At 46.8% G+C, this 18,460-nt stretch overlaps 1 protein-coding gene across 2 annotated transcripts in view; it reads right to left on the bottom strand.

The window, feature by feature from the left end:
- Positions 1-18,460, bottom strand: part of GABRQ (gamma-aminobutyric acid type A receptor subunit theta) — a 74,424-nt gene that overhangs the window by 41,627 nt on the left and 14,337 nt on the right. For both annotated transcript variants that reach the window (XM_009819148.2, XM_009819149.2), the window contains exon 3: positions 5,531-5,598. In XM_009819148.2, coding sequence (XP_009817450.1) covers positions 5,531-5,598 — 68 coding nt within the window. The remainder of the gene's footprint in view (positions 1-5,530; positions 5,599-18,460) is intronic.

The following is an 18,460-nucleotide window of genomic DNA, read 5'->3' as shown; positions in this document are numbered from 1 at the left end:
AATAGATGGAAAATATGACATAGTGAGAAGACTGATGCCCCACTGATGATGGCATAGCAGGCTGTAGGATGAACTGTCCTGGTCAAGAACACCCTTACACAAAACCTGATTCACTTTCTTTTGGGTTAAAGTAAATTTAAAACCCTTGCAGCTCATTGCTGTCTTGGGACATGCTTTACATCTCTCATGAACAGGGAAAACTTCTTTGCCAAACAAGACAGCTTGTTTTTCAAGCAAGCTTTGGGAAGTTGGGAAATAGCAGACATGATGCTTCATTCCATAACCCCCAAGAGATCCAATGTGGTATGCCAGTGCGAGTGCAGTCACTCTGACAAGACAGCAGTGTGGCAACAGGTGACACAGGAGTAGGGAGCAGGAGGCAATGAAGTGAAGCATCAAGGTCAGCTTTGCCAGGCACCCTGCACCAACCTCTAACCTATCTGGACTGCAGACTGTCCCCCAGCAAAAGGTATTGCCAATCACGTAGGCATCGTTCCTTTAACACACATATTCCTGCAAACATTTCTATTTGGAAGCCTTGTTTCTTACACTAGCCCTCTACAACAATCCTCTTGTAACTTTTCAGCTTGTCACCAGGTTTATAAAATTTTAAAGTTAGTGCTATAACAAACTGAAACAATGTTATTGCAGATGTAGAAGAGCATCTTGGGATGAATAAATTATAGGAGCCACAAAGAAATCACGACTATAATGGCTGGATGCTCCAAGCTGTCTACGGTGTGCAGATACACAGGGGGGAGCAGGTTTAGGACTACACAGATCACAGGGCAGGAAAATTGAAGCGTTATGAAGTGTAACCATCTCTTATTTCAAATGCATACAAAACTTCTTGTTGTTTTCCTTATTGAAATAGTTCATTAATGCTTGAAGGGAGTCTGAACTGTCTGGTACTAGAAAAATATGTCCCCAAAGATTACCAAGAGAGAGAGAAGGCTACAGGTGGAAGTATTAGCCTCTAGTCCCACCATGCAGCAAGTACAACATACCCCGAACAGGCCAGTCCTCAGCTGTCTGTTGAAAGGACATGGCAGGAGTGGGGGAAGACTTCCAGCTCCTTCTGAAGCCACTGGTAATGGATACCATCAGAATTGGATCCACCAAAGCAGGTTGGTTGAACCAGACCATTAAGCTGATAGTGACTTTGGGCAGCATTCAAGCCATGTACAACAAGGACAGAAACCTGCGTGCTGCTTCAGCTGCAGAGCAACTTGAGCTCCACGCTGCCAGTGCTCTTCGTTCTCCTGGGTCAGAAGTACTGCTAGACTCCTCAATAACTTGGGTACCATACTAAAAGGTCTGAACATAGCACTGTCCAAGTACCAATATACACCAAGAAACATCTATAAATACCTGCATGTTGTTCCATGCTCACTGCAATTCAACAACCTGTAGCAAAATGGCATTTACCAGATAATGTATCCAGCCCGTTTCCTTTAAGGAGAACGAGGAGATACGATCCTTCCATTGTTTGCAGATCATCTGAGCTACTGAACATCATCATGGAAGACATCCCTCCTTTCAGCCTGCCTTTAAATCCCCAACTTGCAAATTCATACAGGATATGAAAAGACTCCAGCTAGGCCTTTCATCTTCATGGATCAGCACTTCCCAGAGGGTCTGCCAGTCAAATGTGCCCTCCCCAATACCTATTTGGCCTGGCCCCTGGCATCCTTTCCCAGGCATTTCAATTGATGTCACTGATCTTGGCTCAGCAAATAATCCTTCTAATCACTGACAAGAACAGAGACTGCAGCTCAGCGTTGCTTAGCAGGGCTAAGAGGAGTACACAGTAATAAAGCATTACTCTAGCAAGTGAGCTTAAAAATACGGCTGACCACACACAGGCAGCAGCTGCAATGAACAAGAAGGTGCCATTTTTTTAAAATAAGGACTGTAGTTTTGGTCCCTCATCACTGGGAGATCATTACAAAGCCAGCACTGTACCTATGAACATCCTGCACCCTGGCATGACTCCGTCTTCTGAGCTGTACCATGTATCTGTGCATGGCCCCCAAGGAGATGAAGATGGATAGCAAGGCACCAGGAAACACACAGCATGTACAGGCAGCTGCAAAGCATTCTGTGTATCAGAGTGTCTGGGAACTTCCAGCATAAAGACATAACTGAGTTGCTTTTGCAGAGAGCCCTGTATCCTCCAGGATTGAAATGTCACCACATCATCATCTTGGGAATACAGTTCCCATGGGAGTAAAGGCAAGGAGTGCTCCTTAGATCATGGGTGGAGCTGTATTCCTCCACAGCACCACATCCAGCTGGACTCCTGTGGAAAACAACTTTTTGAATCATGCAAAAGCTAGTCACTGACAGCACTTGTTCCCCACCATCACACAGCCAGCAGACGCCAAGAGTCACAGGGAAAGGCATGGGAGAGCTGGGGGCTCTCCTCAGCCTGCCCAGTCCCAGCACCAAGGCCATTGTTCCCGAAAGGATGTCTGAGGATTAATTAATTATCCTACAAGGGGTAGTAAGTAATAACACTCCTTGTGGAACAATAGAAGCTATTTGGTTGCCATGACAACCCAGCTTCACTTGTGTGCCTTTAATTTATTCATTGCACGGTCCCTTTCCCAATCACACATGATGCCAAAAAACGCCTGTTTTTCTTGCCAGTATCCATGTCCAGAGCAGGGGTAAGACACAGCCCTTTCCCTGGGGCATCTGTCACACAGAAGAATGATGCACATAAAATCCCTTCAGCCTGGAAACTTACATCACATTAGAACTCTTCTGCTCCCTAAATGTTTGTTCTTTAAGATGATTCTGATTTTTTAACCCCTTTTTGAAGCTACCTCACCATGGTGTTTATAGGTCTTGTGTAGGTTCTCCACACATAGCCCCTTTGTCCCCTATTCCTCCCCCCCCCCCCCCCCCCCCCACATATGTAGGAAGGATGGGCAGGAGATTATGCTTGTCAAGTCAAATGGAGATCCAGGAGGGATAATCAAAAACCCAGAAGTGACATGCCTTTGCAGTATCAACAGGAGCATGGCATGGATGGTGCCTGGTGCCCAGCCTGACTACAGCCATGCCACAACCATCAAAACACTCAATGTCCATCTATAGTGCTGCCCAAAACCTGCAAGATCCAGAGCAGCATGTGGATGAAGGTCCATACCAGAAAACCTGCTCTCCCATGCAGCCCACAGAGATGTTATTGTTGTTGTTTCTCCCCAGCCCCAAACACACACATTTGCCCCAGCTATCCTGCAGCAGAGGGAAGCAGGTGTTCACTGGAGAGGGGAGAGAATCACATTCACATGGCAAGGGTTGAAAAGCATTGCTAAGAGAATGTCTACTAGCCTAGGACACAGTATGCCTTGCCACAGCTGCTCACAACAGTTGTGTGACAAAGCACTTGATCAGCCTTTATAGTCCATGGACACATCTCCAGCAGGAAGTTCATCTGAACCAGCCTCTGTAGTGCTCAGCTATCTTTCTTCTCAGGTCTACAGAGGAAGATCAGGGCAGTTGTTACAGGTAAGCTGAGAACCAAATCCCTCACTCCCTCCCGGTTACATTGGTGCAAGCTCGGGTCTTAAGCTACAGGCCCAGACCCCAAATTGTTCATGCTGGCTCTAGCAAGGAGGGTGACAGCTGGTTCACCACGTGGGAAAATTCAGGTCCAAGTTGAGACCGGGGGAGGAGATGACTCAAAGTTGAACTCTGCCCTGACAGCCAAGATAGATGGAGCTAGGTTAAGCCATCTGGCTCTTCTAAGTTGAGCCTAACCTCAAGCACAGCTACCAAATGCAATGGGGACATAGGTCTGTAACTGAATTTCTGATTGTACACACTGTCCAGTGTCATTGTTACTAGACTGAGGTGTAATATGCCATGCAGATAATCACAGTAATGGTGGGATGATAGCAGAGGGTCTGCAAAAGAAACTGTTCCATATGGTTGGCCCTTCACCCCGGGTGGTATCAACATATGCATTCAGGATTTTCAAGCAATTTGGAAACCAAAATGACTAGATCATCTTGCTTCCCCTCCTCCCCCCCATGCAACAGCAGAATAGCTGGTGGGCCAAAGAAACAGGGCAGGAGAGTCCAGAAAGAGATAAATAGGACAGGAGCATTGGGAGACCAAGGTTTTAATTGACTTGAACAGCAAGAGCTCTAAACTGGCCTAGGATTCTCCTGCACGGGTCAGGAACCAAGGAACAGGGCAGCTGCAGCCAGGAGGTCCCCACCAGCCTTCCACTCCAACTCAGCCTCTTGGAAATAAGAGGAGTTTGGAGGAAAAGCCTCTGGGCAGGAGGGAGGAAGGCAAGGTTAGGCAATGATCAGCGCAATCCATGTCCTCTGCTGGGTGCTCAGGGCTTCTGAGAAACAGATAGCACAGGCCTGGATGTGTACAGAAACCATGACCAAAACAACAAATTTCACCCCAAACAATTGCTATCTAAGCAGATAATTCTTTTCTTCTCAGTGGTATGAAAAGGTCCAGTCTATCAATGCCACCCGAAAGCAGAACTCCCTTAGATGCCTCCCTTTCTAGTACAGATCTCCAAAGAAATGCCAAATTACCACCAGCAAGCATGAAAAGCCACTGACTGTTTCTCAACTTGGCAGGCACAGGCTGACTGTAAAAGGCACCACTGCCTTTGTGTCAACCGAAAAATGCAACTCGCACCTACTTTTCTAAGGCATAAGCATTAATGGCTTGGAGAGGTGGCTGTGCAACCAGCACAGAAGGATAAGGGATGAGAATCTGCTCTGGATAAGATGCCACTTGCTCCAGAGATGCCAGCAGAGATCCTCCATCCACATGCTCACAGATAACACCAGCGATACTTCAGCGTGCCGGCATAGTCACTCACTAACCCTACTAGAATTTACCCCACATTAGGAAGTAAACTACAGTCTTTCAGCATATCCAACTACATCACAAGTACCACCAGAGGAGCAGGTATGTACCACAGAGGTCCCACACACTAGTCCTGTCTTGCAAGTGTTGTTTCAGTGAGTTCAGGATTGTTTCAGCCTGGGGCTGGGCTGAGGCTGTGGAGACAACTGACAGGCAGTCCCAGTGACACAGGCCACTCAGCAAGGCTCACACTGAAACCAGTATGCTGAGAAAGAAATTTGGAAAAAAACCTAATTTCCTACGGCCCAGTTAAGTGTTTGATTTTCATTTTCATCACACTACACATGGAGAAATCATCCTTGAATTCCTTATGCTTTAGCGAGGAAGAATTCTGTTTTAAATCAGGATTCCCATCACCCCTCAAAATTCTATGTCCAAAGCAGAAGAAAAAAATACTTCTTCAGAACCAGACAAATGTCACTCTTCCTCCAACAAATTCCCAGCTGCAGGGAAGATCTGTAGTAGGAGGTAAAGGAAGCAGGGGTGTGACTACCCTGCTTTTCAGAAGTGCTCCCTGAGATCTCAGGTGGCTCCAAGGAGCCACTGTCTTGGAAGCACATCTCAAACAGAAAATGGAAGAACAGTTTATTAGGCTTTTTTTTTTTCTTTCCAAACTTACCATGTTGACTTCAGAGATCTGGTCAATGCTGGAGATATGGATGCTCATGCCCACTGTAACAGGGTTACCTGAAACACAAATGGACTGGGTTAGGACCATATTCAAGCCCTCCTCCCTTATCTGCTATTAAAGAATCACCTAGAAATGCATGGATATGATTTGAAGCAGCCTCACGTTCCCCAAGTATCAAGGATTTCCAAGTCGCACGTGCTCAAATGATTAGAGAAGAGTAGATTTCTCTAACTCCCAGCCTTACACACTGCCCCTTGGAGTAGTCCAGCCTAAGCTTGATTCTTTAATTCCTGAAATTTAATTACCCCCTAGTTATATAATTATCTCTGGTTATTCCAAATAATGCCTTCAGAGACCATGAGTAGGCTCCCAGTGGGCTTGCATAAGGTGTTACTGATTGACCATACAAAGAACATCATAGCAATCAAACCCATGCAACACATGGGCAGGAAAGATACTCCAGCTCACTTCTCCATCACTCTGTCAGCTCTGAGTGCTCAGTATGAAAACCCCAAGTGAATTTTAATACCCAAGATACCAGACAAGAACAGGGACCAGATCTATGAAGTGAGAAAGCAGCATTTGTATAGTGGCTTTTCAGAGCAGAGCAGCGCTTGGATTAGAGAACAGATTCCCCATTTTGCCATAGGCATCAGGGCACATGTCACCCACATCCTCTTGCCTGCAGCCGTGGAGCTGTGGTAGACATCTGTGGACAGGTTTTCTGGGAAATTCAGATATTCCCTTACCCAGTGACCAAGCTACCCTCACGCCACCTTAAGTGCCACTGACTGCGGCACGCAAGATGAGTTTGTGAAGAAACACCACACAAGGGCAGTCACAGCCAGACCCATTGCACTCTCTTGCCCAAGTTCAGCAAGAGCTGTATTACCACTTCCCACAAACCTGTAGAGTCAGGGCAGAAACCAGCCATTTCAGCCAATTCTTCCAGATGTGTGGGCAGCCCAGCTAGACCCAGACTCATACCCAGTTCTACCTAAGCCCCTCTGACTAGCAGTTCCCACAGCCAGGCAACAAGACAGCCCTTGCAGTAGGATTTAAGCCACATAAACAATTTGCAGACAGGTACACATCCACTACCAAAACCAGCAAAAAAACCTCCTGTAGCTTGAGATGGAGTTTCTGAGTGCTACCCCTCTCCTGTCATCCCTACAGCCAAAGCACAAACCCAATCCCACCGCAAGCAAAGCCCCTCTTCTCACATGTGCAAGGTGGAGAATGGTTCCTTGCATTGCAGTACTAGAAAGGGAATGGCAAACAGTTATGCCACTCAAGGTATTAACTCTTCCGTGCACTCATTAGTAGATCTAAGTGCCGAAATATTTACAGATAATCATGAAATGGCTTAGAAAGTAATTAGGAGATTGGGGGAAAGGGGAGAACCACACAACTGGAAATGAAGTGATTTTTTAATTATGTGTTACCAGAAGTAGGGAAGTAGTGTCATTAGGGCTGCCTTGTGATTGGGTGTACTGTTAACCAAGACCCTCTGCTGCAAATTAAGCGGCATTATCCTTTAATGGAATATGAACAACACTGAAAACATCAGAATCAACAACTGTAATTAGGCCCTGCTATGCAAATGTCCTTAAAGAGGCAGTGCTCTTCTCCAGCACTCCTGGCTTGCTGTCAGGGGTGCCAGAGGCAGGGGTGCTCGGGAGACCTTGCAGAGCCTCTGAAAATCCCTACACGGGTACACTCCTAGCCACATCTTTGCTGTACTGCTATGTTCATCTTTCACAAGGGATCCAGGTGAGAAAATAACCAAGAGTCATTCCAGGGAGAGCCGATTCCTCTGCATCCTCCCTTGCGCCAGAGGCTGACAGTGGCACAGGAAAGCTTTTAAGGAAGCCTCACTTCGGTAGTTTGTCTTTTTTTCTGAAATCAGGGCCTTGTGATAGAAGCCATAGCAGGAGGAGGAAGTCGTCACTGCCCTGAGGATCTTACAGACTAACTGGTTACAGGAGGAAAGATGGGGCCATGCGCAGGGCTGCAGCAGAGCCGGGGAGAAGCCAGCTCCCAACTCCCTAGCCTTTCTGCCATGCAGTGTTTTTCCTTCAAGAGTTGCCCAGCTGCCTGCTTTGCTTCCAGTCTGCCACCAAAGGTACTTGTGTCACTGTGGTTATGTGTCCCCTCCTTCCTCAGTGCAAAAAGTGTTTCTTACCCCCACTGCTGTGTAGGGGACTCGCTGAAATCACCAGGCTGGGTGGTTATAGCAGGGGAGCACTGACAGAGGTGATATACAAATATCTGTCAAATACAGAGGCTATCCAATCTAATATGTCTGTCTAGACATTTGTGCTGTGTTCATCACCATGGTATCCGAGTGCCTGAGGTCATGCAGTGTCAGTGTCAGAGCCATAGATAAGATCGAGACCTCCCAGCTCCAAGACAGCACTGGAGTGGAGATCAGCCACACTGCTCCCCATCAGCCTGGGCTCAGCTGCACCCAGCCCCCATGCACAGTCAGCGATGTTCCTCTTGGCCACTCTGGGCACTGCCAAGACCTCTAACACCCCATCTATCAGGCAAGTGGGAGGCTCCACTGCCAGCTTGCAACCCCTGGGGTGTGTGCCCATCAACCCACAGGCAGAAGTGTGTGATTGTCATGCAAACACTCCAAAGATGAAGGTATACAAAATCCTGCCTTTACTGGGCCTGTTCTTAGCTTGATCACAGGAAAACCATTTCACTTTTCTCCATCCCTGTTGCAAAGACTGGCTCGCAGTCTCCTCAGGACAGGGATGCAAGAGGATGCAAGTACACAGGCAACAGGAAAATCATGCCCTACGTCTTACTGCAGTCCAACAAAAAACTAGACCGGCTGGTGTCCAACATTCAGGCTGTAAGTAGTACACAAAATAAACAAAGGACATCAATTCTGCCAATGTTAATGGCTTCAGGCAAGAGGGATACAAAAGTAGGGTATTTAAAATATGGGATAATGTCATCTGTAAATTTGTTCAAAAGGGCAGAACTCTGCATTTGTGGATCTGAGACAAGGCAATAGAAGTAAACCTGATATTAAAGGTCCTGATATTAAAGGTCCATGCTTCTATCTGTGCCTTGCCAATGGGTGCAAAAAACTAGACCTTCTCCCTTTAAATAAAAACGTGAGTGAGGGAGTGTGAGAAATTCTGCCACTTTCACCAGTGGACAGCACCCTCACGCATCCCTGTTTCTCACCCCCACTGGAGAACTCACCAACATTTTGTCCTGAGAGTAGTCTGATGTCTGTGAAAAATGTACTCAGGAAGTTGGAAGGGAAGCAGACAAAAGAGTTATAATAAAACCTGTCCTTTTCCTGCAAGTGATACTTGTCAAATATAAAAACAGTCAAGGTAGAGAACAAGTTGTGCAAATCTGCAATATTTTTCTAGCAACCAGTTATTACTTTCACGTTTTATTTTATAATGCTTAAAAGCCCCAGAACCTAGAGTCGTGTTGCTACAGAAGTAATTCCTACGGCATGACTGCAGAGGAAGAAGGGTCGTGTTTCCAAGCCTGTGTCTGCCTGCAATACAGCCAGAGGTGATGGCAGCCTGGATCAGGACATCTTTTCCAGATCTCAGCCTGGTACCTCAGTTGCAGAGATCAGTGAAGACAATAGCACAAAATTCAGTGTAATAGTACTTGGGCAACTGCGCTGTACTAAGATCCAAGCTGCCCTATCTTCACTCTGACCCAAGTACGTTAGACTAGAGCAAGCTTGGGTTTCTCTATCAGATCTCCAACTGCAATACAGACACAGCCAAAAAGTCTCAAAAACAGTGGGCAGATAAACAGAGCTTACTTCATATTACCATCCACTGAAGCCACACCATTTTTATGAACTACAGCCAATGTCTGGTTCATGCATTTCTGACCACTTGAATTAGCAATGCTGGCAGAACCAAGGCTTGCAGTTGCTAAGGGACAGGCATCAACCTCAAACCTACCCTTTAGCCTGAACTACAGGAACAAAGGCACTAACAGGGATCTTGGGAGGTTGCACAGCCTGTGTCTTTCATAGAAGCAGACCAGAGTTTCTTTAACCCACCAGTGACAGAAATTCCACAGCTCCTCTGGAAAATCTCGTCCTGCATTGTACTGAGGGCTTTACCTAAATATCCAAACTAACCCTTCTCTGCAGTGTAAATGTAGTTTTGTCTTATAATTTCCCCCCGATGATAGTGAAAGAATAAACTAATCATCCTTCCTTAACAACAGCTTTTATGTACCGAGACGCTATTACATCCATCTCCCTCCCCCACCAATACTGTCTTGCCTAGATTAAATGCACCTGATTTCTTCAACCTCTCCTCAGAGGTCATGTTTTCTAAAGCTCTGACAATTAGTGCTGCTCTCCTCTGGCCTTTCGCCAATTTGCCTACATCTCTATTTTAAAGCATGGTATCCAGAAACCAGCCACTGAAGCAAAGATGACGTGTCACCAGTACAGAGAAAAGAAAAAGCAACCTCCCATGTACAGCATTCTCATAAAACCACAGAAGCCTCTCCAAACCCACTGCACCCACCCTGGGAGCTGTTCACTTTGTGTAGGAGGTTAGAGATGTTAAAGCGGCAGCCTAGCTCTTGCCATCAGAGTGCATCACCCATGCAGGAAGAGGGAGTGCAGCACTGTCTCTTTTGGACAAGAGGGAAGATTATTCAAGACAGCTTTCTGCATGAGGCCCAGCATTCCCTGCTTGCACCCTGCCTGTGGCATCACCAGTGTCTGAGATCCCTGCAGCAGCAGGAAAGCTGCTTTAAGGTCTTCTGCTAAGTAAACAAAGCAAACCAGAGAAAATCAGAGGTTTCGGCCACTAAACCTACATGTAGAACAGGTCTGTGCCTTACCCTGCAATGGTAAACACCCACAGGCATAAGACTCTGTCCATGCAAAACTCTGCTCCTCATCCCCGGCTCTCCAGAAGCCACAGGACAGCAGTGGCACTAGAGCCCAGAAACAGCAAGTCCCAGACGAGGTTGCCCTGCACTGGCTGGCTGAACTGTTTCTGCAAATGCAGCATGATACAGGCAGGCATGAAGGGGGCAAGGTTTGCTGATACATGTAGCTACAGGACTGCAGTGCCTTACTTGCATTTTCAATTACCCCCACACCAAACAGGATCAGCAGTTAGGATATTCTCAGGCTTGCCAAAGGCATGACCAGCACACAGACTGTAATTTCACTCCCAGGACTTTTTCCTTCAGTCTTATCCCCGCTTTCCTGAACAAGGGAGAACTGTTCAGTATCTGCCTGCTCTTTCTGCAGAAAATGGTTTGCCCAAGCTGCTGCCTTTGCTTTGTTCACAGCACTGAACCTCAGGGCACCCTGGCTTTATGTTTACAACTTAAAACCACGACCCACGTCACTGCTACATGCAGTGATGAGTTGGTTATACAAGGGCTGACAGACACAGATAGTTACGAGGCAAGAGCTCCCAGGTAATCAGAGATGCAGAAGGCAGCACATTCAGCACGAGGCTTGTCACTTAGCTGAGGAGCTGCTGCCTGGATGCAACCATACAATATCTTAAGAAATCCCACTCTGTCCCTCCCAAAACAGATACTGTTGAATAATTTTCAGCTGATGGACTAATTAGTCCTAGGCCATAGTTTTTTAAACCCACACAAAAGATAACTCAAAGGCCAGGCTACTATCACGACACTCAAATTCACTGTGGAGGAGTCTATACCTATATTTCACCATATAGGAGGATTGCAAGAGGAGTTCACAAATTGCTATCTGCATAATAGCTGTGCTCACAGATCAAGACTGAGGTTCTGCTACAGCAGTTAATAGGAGAACGTCTAAAAGATGCCATCCCAGCAGACTACGCAAGCCAAATCACAAAGAAGTTTCCCAACACTAGTTTTCCTGTTCCTTTCTTTTTTTTTAGCTTAGGTACAGCATCAAACACAAACTCAGTAAGTGTTAACATTGCTTCAGGAGCAAGAGAAGTTGACCATATATCATGAAAGCAGAAATGTTTTGGGAACCACTTTCATCCAGCATCTCTGATTTGTGGTGACATCTAGAACTGCCGAGATCAGCAGGGTCTCTTAAGAACCTGCTTAAACTTTTCCAAGAAAATCTAAGTTTAAATATCCATTAAACACTCTCCAACCCTTTTTCCAGTTGTTTTTTCACTCTTACTTCCATGACCTCTCCCCCACCCACAGCCAATGCTGTGCACTAAGCTTGTCAGGCTCAGCACAACAGCCAGGAACAAACAGATTCAGAGGCTGATATCAAAGCTTTCCCCCTACTCCTGGCTGGTCACTCCATGACATCCGATGGATTTAAAAGAGCAAAGCATACCATGACATTATACTTTTGGCCACTGTTATACATTGCCAGAAAGAGAGATGGTCTCATGGCAATCCAGCAAATACAACATTGCCTTCTTGCCTGTGGGGTAACAGGGAGTATGAGGGACTTGCTGCTGCTGAGGAATCTCCTCCACATGAAGCAAGCATGGTATTTTGGAGCTGAAAGACAGGGCCCTGATCTCCAGAATATCAACAGGCTCTCAATGCCTGCTACTTCACCACAGATTCATTGTTCTGCAGGGGCAGGAGGGATATCTACCACCACTGATTCTCATGGAGATTGCAGTTAGTCTCCAAGCAGGTCTGGCAGAAAACCATTTCTTCTGACAAGTTTCCTGCATTTTGCCATACTTCTTTAGGGAGCGCTTGGCACTTTTTAAGCTGCTGAGCCTGCGCACAGAACAAGATTGTGCCTAACCTTGCTAGGCTTCCCATCCATCCACATCAGACCAGACACAGGAATACCCTGTGCAAGGAGGCTAATGAGGATTTCTAGCCTGTACCATTCTGCTCTCCTGGCAGCCTGGCTTTTCACCTCATCCAGTCAGATGACAGAGTTTGCACTATTCATTTAAGAAGGGGGAATACTAGGGAATTCCCAAGAGAAATGAAAAGTTAGAGCAAGCTCTCACCAAGATGGTGATACCAAGGATGGCACACACATTTGATGGAACATCTAAGGGAGGGTACAACCATAGCATAGCTCTTGAGGAGACTTTTGAAATATCCAAACACTGAACAATTCAAGAGCTTCAGTAAGAGACAGCCTTTCCTCCAAAAGCAATCAATGCAGCCAATTCTTCAGCAAGGAGCCAAGAGACACAGCACTTGCAGAGCAGGCAGAACTGACCACTCAAGTACTGTTATCCTGTGATGCTCTTTGCAAACACACAGGTTAACCTTGATAATGGCAGCCACATTTCCAACATGTTTTTAGATGAAGCTGTCCCTGTAGATCTGACTAGATAAAGAGGATTTTCTCAAGCAAGCTGTGCCTGCTTGTGAGCCAGTGCTCAGGGATCCTTTTGGAGGAACAATGCTTTCTCAATGCAGATGTAGCACTCATTCTGTGACTGTTTTAGGGAAAGCAGAGAGCTAAGGAGCACAATCTGTGAGGCACAGTGGATTACCTAATCTATCTCATGGGTATTTTTAATGGATTAGTAGGTATTAGAGTGGGATATTGCAAATATCCCATGGAAATTTGGAAGTGAGAGAGAACAATCAACTGGCTGCAAAAACAGTGTAAAGGTTGTCCCAGAGGTATTGAAGGATTACAGAGGAAGCTAAATCAAGGTTGATTTTAAAAGATGTTGGTAGACAGCTACCCAAGCTGAATAAAAACAAGGTCTCAAATGTACAGGCTTAAAAATGGAACAAGAGACAATACACCAACCCTTACAGCATGTGTACTACTGGTGGACTCAGTTCAGCAAAGCACCTGTACACACACACAGGGCTTTCAGCATTAAGAAAAATCACTGACTACTCAGAATACCATCTGTTCTTGGGAGAGGCCTAGGTCAATATTCAGGAGATAGGTTTTAAGGCTGTTTCATCCTCAGTGAAGAACATAGTCTTCCAAAACCTTCCATATGCATATCTCTTGCCTGGGTGATGCACACTTGGTAAGGTTACTGCAAAGTGGGGGGAAAAATAAGTTTCCACATTTGTCAAACTGCATATTTACTCTCATTTACAGACATACACAACTGCATCACCTTACCAGACCTAATCATTATCAACCTGACACCACCACTGGGTCCTAAGCAATCAACTCTTTAAGAGTAACTTTACCAGGAACACCAATTCCCAACTACCATATATCCCTTGAAGTAGGCAACACACAGCTCAGACCACAGACAGTTTACTTTGCAGGGCTACCACAGCCATCAGTTTCTTTGTTGGAGCAGGGTGGTTGCAGGAGGCAGATCCAGATCTGACCATTAGGAGATGAAGACAACGCCCTGCCCTCCTGGTGCACTGTGCTGCTAGAGGAAGGATTGGTCACCTGCCCTCCCCTTCCAAGGACATTCCTCCCTGTGTTCTCCAGGGCACCCACACAGACCAGCTCCCTGGCTTTGCAGTCTGCAGGGCACACACTTTATGTTTTCTTTTATACCGCTCCCTGAAGAGCGGGGCACTTCTATGAAACATTGCGTTTCCCTGCGGTTACACAGAACTAACCCCAGGAAAAGCAGAACCACTGCATCCTAGATCCCTTCAGCTCTTACTCTCCGCCAAGAGTAGTAGCAGGAGGGCAATAGGGCTTCCCAAGCAAGCGTATACTGTAGACTGACAGCAGATCAACACAAGCCAGGCATTTTTCCCCAGCAGCAATGCGAAGCATCAGACCCACGCTGATCAGCCACCCCCACATTTCTGCACCTGAGAAGACTTCCCTCCTACCTTTGTCAGGATCTTGACAGGCAGGTGCATCTCCCCTGTGGGCCCTGCCAGTGCAGCCATGGGGCACAGCTCTGCCGATTTGGGAAGCTGTGGGGGACTCAGGAGGAGTCCAGCCCTTTTGATTTTACTCAGGCCCTCAGAGCTCACATTTGCTCCATCTCCTCACAGCCAGCCCGGGCACTTATCTGCCCTCCCAGAGCCATCAGTACCCTCCTGCTCCCAGAGCCACCACCCCCTCAGCTCGGGCAGGCTCAGAAGCCTGCTGCTCCTCATTTCCTAGCCCACTGCCTATTACCCTGCTTTTTAAGGCACACAGACGAGGGCAGATCTTCAGAAAGGATTGCACACAGACACCGAGTATTTTGAACCCCATAGGCAAATGTGCAGAAGGGAGCAGGGTATTTAATCACATCCCTACAGCTTTCCACCGGAGCACGCTCGGCAGAAGCCTCAGCGCAGCCAGCTGCCCCCTCCTGCCTCACCTCCAGCTCACCAGGTTAGACTCAGAGCAGACCCACTCCCAGGGCTCCCTCACAGCCTGGAAAACACTCTTAACAACACAAAACGCTGGCTTCCTGCACAAGGTCTGGTGCTACAAGGTCCACAAATGCACACAGAATTTTTTTGAGCAGGATTAGGGCTGAACCCCTAGTGCCAGGACCCCCACAGCACCATGACCCTCCTGCAGCAGCCCAGTGAGTAAGAGCGCAGCAAACTCCTTGGGGAAACCACAGCACCCTCCTCCGACCCACAGCCAAACAGCTCCTCACAGCAGGGGTGGTGCTGCATGTGGAACAACTCATCCCATCCCAGCGCTTGCTGGGGACTGACACAGGATCCAACCACCCGGCTCCCCCCCTCCACAGGACCCTCCACCCACCTCAGGTGGTGCTGCCAGGGTGGCACACAGGTGAGGCCATTTAGCAATTTTTCCTGCATACCAGCTGACAGCTGTAGAAATTCCTCCCATGTTGTCCATCAGCCTGTCTCACTTCTCATCTGTCCACTCAGGGCACAAAGGTCCTGACATGCCTTTTCAGTGCTGGGCTTTTCTGGCACATCACCAATAAACATCTTCTACATGGAGGAGCCTCTCTCTTATGTGCACTGGAAATATCATCCCCCAAACAACTGCAGACCTGGCCTGTCCTTGAGTATGTGACCTGTCCTTGAGTATGTGACCTGTCTGGGAAAACATTCCCACATGTTACCAAATCCTGAACCATCTAATGCCCTTAGCTGAAAATGAGCCAAACCAAGTTAATCTGAATGGGTTAACACAAGCTTCTCTGTTCACATCAAATCCATTACTCTGTCTTGGAAGTATTTGTAACAACAACAAAATATCTGGACTTGTAATTTTTATCAAAGTGACGACAAGAAGGTGTTTTCCTTTTTTCGCCCCTGTTTTCAATTTTTAATGAGTTAGTCATACCACCTCATCACTGTTTATGGACTCTTGTCTTTAAAGGATACCACAGCATCTAGCTCCTAGATTGAATCCAGTCAGACATGCACAGCACGTGGGGAAAAAAGAAAAGAAACAAGATGGCCAGGTCAGGACATGCCAAATTTGCACAAATAGAGAAATCTCTGCTGGGACATCCAGGAGCAGCAGGGGACAGCCCTGCTGTGGCCCCCTTGCCATACCTGTATGAGATGATTTTTTGACAGTGCTGGACATGGTCTTTCATCTCCCAACACAGCGCAAAGTCAGTGGCTGGGGTCTCCACGGGAGGGAAGGTGACTCTTTTCTTGTTACCTCTGTCAAGTCCTTTGTGGAGATACAGCCCGTTGCCAGTGCCTACCTTAGCCTTCCTGACAGAGCCTGCTATTAGGGGTTTTGTTAACGTTGACTTCAGATGCCTCCCACCACCACCTCCCCATACTGCACACCCGGTCCTTTCCTTACCATATGAAGGTCGCGTGGCCCTTTGGCTCAGCTTGGAGGCAGAGCTTTGGGGTCGCACAGTGCCCAAGGCTTATGTTCAGTGACAGTCAGGACAATTTACAGTGCAAGTATTGAAAAAAAGGAGTGAGTCAGGCCTGAAAATATCATGACATTCACATTAAAATCATGAGTCTGAGTTAGAAATCATGAGAAGCAAAGTACACACACAAACAAGCCTCCCCCTTTCCAAATGTTACACATGGGATTATATGTTTTCATCTCCCAGTTTCTGAGTCTCTTGGATATGCCTTGTTCAGGTTGTTCTGCTTTTTCTCCACAGTCTCAAGACAGAGACAATCTTACAAAATTCAGTGACAACTGAGAATTGCAAGAGTTTTGTAGGAAGAAGAATTAAAGTTTGTGAGTTGGTCACTTTTGAAGGATTGACCCCTGCACTGGGCTTTCCATCATTTCAGTAATGATCAATTTGCAAAAGTGTCCTGGAAATTCAGCAGAAAAAAGTTACCAGGTTACCTTTTACCCCAGCACCTCTTATTAAGAGACAGAACTAACTGTCATTTGTTCACCAAAATAATTGCTTACACTCAGGATACATGGATGAGCGAATCTTGCAGAGCTTTTACATATATATTCATCTCCAGCAATTCATCAACATAATAATCATGCATTATTAACTTGAGTACTCATCATTTTTTTTTCTCTAGCTTCAAATACTAGCAAGGAGCCAGTGTGTAATAGGGAAGAAAAACATGTAGGGGAACTTGTGATGAATGTTCTATTTTTGGTATGAAAGGGGGATAAGAAGAAAAATTCAGCTCACAGCCTACCCTCTCCCTCACTTCCAAAAATTTCCTACCAAGCTGAGACCCTTCCCCAGAGGCCAGCAGACGGGATTTCCTGCAGACCTTCTCCCCAGCTGGAGGAGGTTTCCTTCTTCAGGTGACAATGTCCCACCAGTAAGCTCCCACCCGTAACCTGGGTGGCCTCCTCTCCTGGTGTGACAGCCTCTGATGTTACACCCAGAGCATTGCCACCTGCAATGGAGAGCCCCCTTCTTTATGCATTCCCTGTTGAACTGCCCAGTGCAGCCCCTGAACCTGGCCTTTCCCATGTCATGAGTTTCCCCCTCCCTGGAGGAGTCATCGCTGCGGTCTCACTAACGCAAAGCTCCTTAAAGAAAGAAGCCTGCGGGTGGATTGTCTTGCTGTTGCCAATGTGTAAGAGAAGAGCAAGAACACCAGGAAGCTGCCTGGTAGCTGAGAAGATGTGTTTGGAAAGATCCTCTGATCAGAAAACCTGTCCTGGTTCTGTGGCACAACTGCCATTATGACCTGTGGAAGAGGATCTGGCTGTTTGCTGTTCTCACTTCACAGCTGACTGATGAGCCTTGGTCACAAACGCAAGCACGGGATGATAAACTGTCACAGGAACCAAGTAAGGCATACTACTTCTGGATCATTGCTCTTGGTAGGTGTTGGTCTGCATAGTAGATAAAAGCCTACCATGGCCTTTAGTGGCTGAAATGACCCTGTGTGCTCAGAGAGCAGAGTGTCGCACTGGGACAGGGAAGGATCTGGTGTCCCTTCTTGCTGACAGCCATGGTGAGATTCATTAGAAGCACAAGAAGAGCAAAGGCTGGAACTAGTGCAATAACCAGGACGCCCTTCCCACTTTTTCTACTATATGACATGATCATACACAGTAAACATATTATCTAATTTTTTGAAATATTCAGCCAATTATCAAATTTTCAGAATTTCATTTTTCCTGAAGAAAACCTGGCATTTCTGGGGAATGCCCTCCTGTTCCATCCACCAGAAGAGGAACTATTTGGGAACAAAATTAATGCCCATTGCATGTGAGAGCTTTTCGTATGGCTATACCCCTTCCATTTCTCTGCAGCAAGACGTGGGCCCACCTGCCTGTTCCCTTTGGGGATCTCACAGGCTACCGCAGTCGAAGGAAAGGTCACGGTTTGGTGACCAAGCAGTGGACCAGAGCACTGAAGGTGCTCAGGTCTGTTCTCGTTAATAAAGAGCAATAACAGGAAGCAGGGCTTCCCAGTGCTATTCCTTGCAGTACCACGGGTTTTCTGTGTCATCCCCAACAAGCTACCCCCTCTTGGTGTCCCCTAGATGTAAAATGGACCTAGTGGTGGCCCATCATCCCACAGGTAGTGGGGAAGATTTGTTAGTCAATGTTTGTACAGCACAGGAGCCTTGCTGCTATCTGTCACACAGAGCCCGTAATACTACCTG

This window comes from Gavia stellata, chromosome 14 (assembly GCF_030936135.1).
Source record: "Gavia stellata isolate bGavSte3 chromosome 14, bGavSte3.hap2, whole genome shotgun sequence".
Lineage (NCBI taxonomy): Eukaryota > Metazoa > Chordata > Aves > Gaviiformes > Gaviidae > Gavia > Gavia stellata.
Note: the sequence above shows the minus strand (reverse complement) of the source record. Positions and strands in the feature narration are given on the sequence as shown.